Below are 4,417 nucleotides of genomic sequence, written 5' to 3' on the forward strand. Positions count from 1 at the left end.
CCCACCCCCCTGCTTCATGCTTCACCGCCAAGCTGAGCTCCCCAGGAAGACTGGGGTGGGCCCCAGTAGCCAGCCCACCGCCTCAGCCAAAGCCTCCCTGCTCCTGGCCTGACTGGCGGGCGGCGGTTCTGCTCGGAAGGTGATCCACTCCAAGAACCTGCTGCGGAGCGGCACCCTGGTGGGGTCCTTCAAGATGGACGTGGGGACCGTGTACTCGCAGCCGGGTGAGTAAACGCACCCCCCTCCCGAGTGTCCCCCTGGGGCGGACTTCTCACTCGCATCCGGCTGGCTGGGGCGTGGGGGGCGCGGTGGGCAATGGGAGATGTGTTTTCCTTCCTGGGAGGGGCTGCGCCAAGACCGCCTTTCCCCTGCCCCCCACCCTTGGGCGGGCATCCCCTGGGGCAGGAAGGAGCCTCCCTGGCCCCTGAGGGATGTGCCGCAGAGCCCTAGCCTTAGCCCCGGTTCAAGTGGAGGAGCCTGAGGCTCAAGGAAACTGTGCTCCTCACCAAGTGCAGCGGGTCAGCCTCTGAGGGTTGGGCTGCTAACCACAGGCCAGCGGTGCAAACCCACCAGCTGCCCAGCAGGCGAGAGAAGCAGTCTGGGAAACCCATGGGGCTGAGTCAGCACTGACCCTAGAGCAGTGTGTGGGAGGGATGCTGGGCTCTCAAAGCATTCTTCAGAGACTATGCATCTCGGGGCATCAATGGGCCTGGTGAGCAGCTGGTGGGCACTCGTGACCAGGACAGTGGGGCTGGTGAGGAAGCCCTTGTGAGGGCTGGCCCAGGTGACAACTGACCACTCGGCCATCTCAGGGGACATGGCATCAGATGCCTCCCCTCCCCTCATGGCCCAGAGTCTATGGGAAGGACTCCAGGAGGCCCTTGACAGTGACAGCACCGTCAGGTGGCCATCGGCACTTATTCCTGTGTTCAGGTGAGACCCAGAGAAGTTAAATGGCGCGTGTGCCACTCCCCTATTAGGCTAAACAAATGAGCCAGTTCATGTGGTTCCACTTAATAGAAACTCACCTCCAGTTTAACTGTGCCTCAACCCCTGGAATCTGATCCCCTAGACTATGCATGAAAATGACAACCCTGTGGAACATTCAAGCTGCAAGACACTGGGAACGCATCTAGTCCGACCTCTCTGTTAAAAATGAGAACTGAGGCCCAGGTGATGAGGGACTGGCCCAGAGTCACACAGTCAGGCAGTGGCAGGTTTGGCTGTGGGATGAGGGCCTCCCAGCCCAGGCCTGCGGTTTCACAGCCCCACGTGTGTGGTCCCTGGCAGAGGGAAGCCCCTCTCCCCATGGGAGCTGCAGGGACAACTGAGGGTCGGTGTACTACCATGCTCCCAGGAGGTATGAGCAGCTTCCAGCCACTTGTTGAGAGTGACAATGGCATTCCTGAGAGTGACCACCCCCCTGTACAGGACCGAAGCCACAGAGTCAGGCAGGGGTCAGAGCAAGAGCCAGCGAGGGTCCTAGCGTGGGCTCTGGGGCTGGGGATGGCAGAGAGAGAGGTCATAGAACGAACCACCCACACTTACGGGCCCTGACTGAGTGCCAGGCCCACCCTCACAACAACCCTATGTAGGTGCCATTGTTCCCATGTCACAGCAAGGACACAGAAGCCCAGCAAGTCTGAGTAATGGCCCCAGAGTCACACGGCAGAACCAGGATGTGAACCCCAGTCTATGTGAATCAAAGCCCAAGCTCTCCTCTGGGGCGCTTGATTTGTTGCTCCCCGGATTTGTTGCTTCTGTCTCTGACCCTGGTGCCCTCCATGGAAGCTGATGCCACTTGGTGTTCTGGTGGGGGCACCGACACCTTCACCCTGACTGTCCCCAGTTTGGCCTGAGCTTCCTGAAGCACACTTGGTTTGTGACTCGGGGCGGGGAGCATGCTGCCAGGACACTTTGGGTGGTGTCAGCTCCCCACCCCTCCCCACCCCAGGGGAACTGGAAGGATTTCCGGAGGGGACAAGAATTCTGGCTTCACCCTGGCAGGACTGTTTGTGTACCTTCAGGTGTAACAACAGGGAACTTACCCACTGCTCCTCTCTGCTGGAGATTAGAGCGGGCCCCAGAAGAGGGTGGGAAAGAGGGAAGGGGGGCAGTAGGCATTGTACATCATAGACACAGGTGGGGAGCGAGCATCTTGCTCAGTCCAAACAGCCTAATCTAGAAGATGTCCGTCAAGCCTGAGCCAGGTTTCAGGCCACTCAGGACTTCTCAGAGCCTGCTGGTGTCTTTGCACCTCTGGCCTGGGATTTAACAGTGTTAGCAAAGGGAGGGGCTCAGAGGTCATCAGTCCAGAATTTACTCAGTGGAGGGGCCCCCGTGACACCATCCCTGACTTAACTGACTGACCGACTGACTGACTCAGGCCTCCTGGACAAGGGGCACACATTACCTGTCCACTCCATCTCTGCCTCGCCAAAATGGGCCTTCACCCAGTTGCATGAGTCTGTCCTGCAGGGACAGAAAGACCAAATCTAGTCCTTCTTTTAAATGGTTTTATTGACATATAGTCCATACATCATGCAATTCGTTGGTTTAAACATATTAAAGAGAGTGGTGCATTCACATCACCACAATCAATTTTTAGAACATTTTCTTCTTTCTTGTCCTCACTGCTATTAGCTCCTCATTCCATCACCACCCCCAACCTCCTCTGTCATCACCCTAAGAAACTATTCATCCAGTATCTGTTTCTATAGATTTACTTATGTTGGATTTTATAGAAAGAAAAATATACAAAGCAAAACCCAACAACAATTACAAACTAAAACAGAGAAAAATTTCAATAGAAAACGAAGCATAAAATAATAAAAACTAGAACAGATTTTAAATGGGCCAAAAGGGAGAACCAATGATAAGGTGTTAAATATTAACCAAACTACATCTGCGTGAGTCCGCTTTCCAGTGCGCTCTGTCTGACAGCAATGCTGTTCACATGGTCAGAGAAGATTTACTGGAGGCTTAAATCCACCGGGGGGACCCTACAAATGGATTTTGGACTTTCACGGTCATCCATAGCCCTCTGCAACCTGGGTGCTTAGAATTTAAGCTCTAATATCATTCTCTCCTCCAGTTTTGGATTTTATTATTTATGATCCTTGCATCACACAGGTTGGTATGCTTCTTCTCGGTGGACTTATCTGCCCTCACTTAAATGACTGCTTGTTTTAGGACAAGCTTTTAAGATCCCAGACACTATTCTTTCCATAGCCATGCACCATCTGTTTCTTCAACCACGCTTAACTACAGCACGCATACCTTCAGTGACCTTATCATGAGGACAGGTAGGGAGTTGATTCACATCATAAGAATGAATTCTTCTTCAATTTGGGCTACAATTAAGTGTTAACTCAAAATCCATTCATCTATCGATGATTTATGTCCTTGGTTCAAACCAGAGACATCATTATCACTTTAATGATAACATTATAAGTCATCCTCATGGGGCATATGGTAATCCTATTGGTCATATCATTATTTTAGCCAGTGGAATAGAGTGCAAACTACTGTTGAGAAAGGGAAACATACATGTATATGGCAGCTGATTAGACTAAAATACATGGATTGTTGACTTGCACAGATTAAAAACTCAAGTGACTTGACCCTGTTTACACAAACAAGGAGGGTTGGAGATAAGACCAGACTTTCAGGAATGCTTATTCTCTGCCTGCTACACTGACATGTCAGAAAAAGCAAAGAGAGGAGGAAATAGCCAACATATGGTAGCCTCCAGTTGCCATTTATTGGATACCCTCAAAGCAAGAGATTGGAACCAAAGCCCAATAGCTTCCAAATCCATCACGGTACAAATCCACAAGTCATCTGCTACTTCTCACGCTAGGCCTTTCCTGCCATAAGTCCAAGGGAGTACGCCAACTCCTTTAGTCTGCCACAGTTCGTGAGTGTAAAGTGAAGTCCAGTTCACTTAGTGGGGTTTCCAAATCAGAGCCTTCTGATGTGGCCTATGAAGGAGGTTGTGCACCTCGAAAGGGCAAAGTCTAAAGTCCCAGTTGTCTGTAGCTGGCATGCAGCCTAAGCCACCAAGGGATGGATGGAAACTAGATCAAAGGTGCCCGATGGGGAATATAATACCAGGCAAATTCTCCCATCGGGTGTCTATATGTGTAAAATCTCTTTTCTCTTCATATAGCCTTAAATTTGAAGCCCAATTTCAGGTCCCTCTTGAGTCTTATTCTCTTTCCCTGGCTACATTTCTCCAACTCACACGTCTGTTCTTATGCCCATAGAGGCACCCATTCACCCATCCAGCCATCAGTCCACATACTCAGCCACCCATTCACCCATTCACCCATCCAGCCATCAGTCCACATACTCACGCTGATAACCATTCACCCATCCAGCCATCAGTCCACATACTCACGCTGATAACCATTCA

At 51.4% G+C, this 4,417-nt stretch overlaps 1 protein-coding gene across 2 annotated transcripts in view; it reads left to right on the forward strand.

Annotated features, from left to right (window-relative positions):
• Positions 1-6: 6 nt before the first annotated feature.
• LOC101650581 (otoferlin) overlaps positions 7-4,417 on the forward strand; it is a 30,202-nt gene continuing 25,791 nt past the window's right edge. For both annotated transcript variants that reach the window (XM_013004623.2, XM_045286800.1), the window contains exon 1: positions 7-224. In XM_013004623.2, the coding sequence (XP_012860077.2) occupies positions 194-224 (31 nt within the window). In that variant the 5' untranslated portion in view covers positions 7-193. The remainder of the gene's footprint in view (positions 225-4,417) is intronic.

The sequence above is a fragment of the Echinops telfairi genome, unplaced genomic scaffold, assembly GCF_000313985.2.
Source record: "Echinops telfairi isolate 266 unplaced genomic scaffold, ASM31398v2 ScPeMD7_9;HRSCAF=40, whole genome shotgun sequence".
Classification (NCBI taxonomy): domain Eukaryota; kingdom Metazoa; phylum Chordata; class Mammalia; order Afrosoricida; family Tenrecidae; genus Echinops; species Echinops telfairi.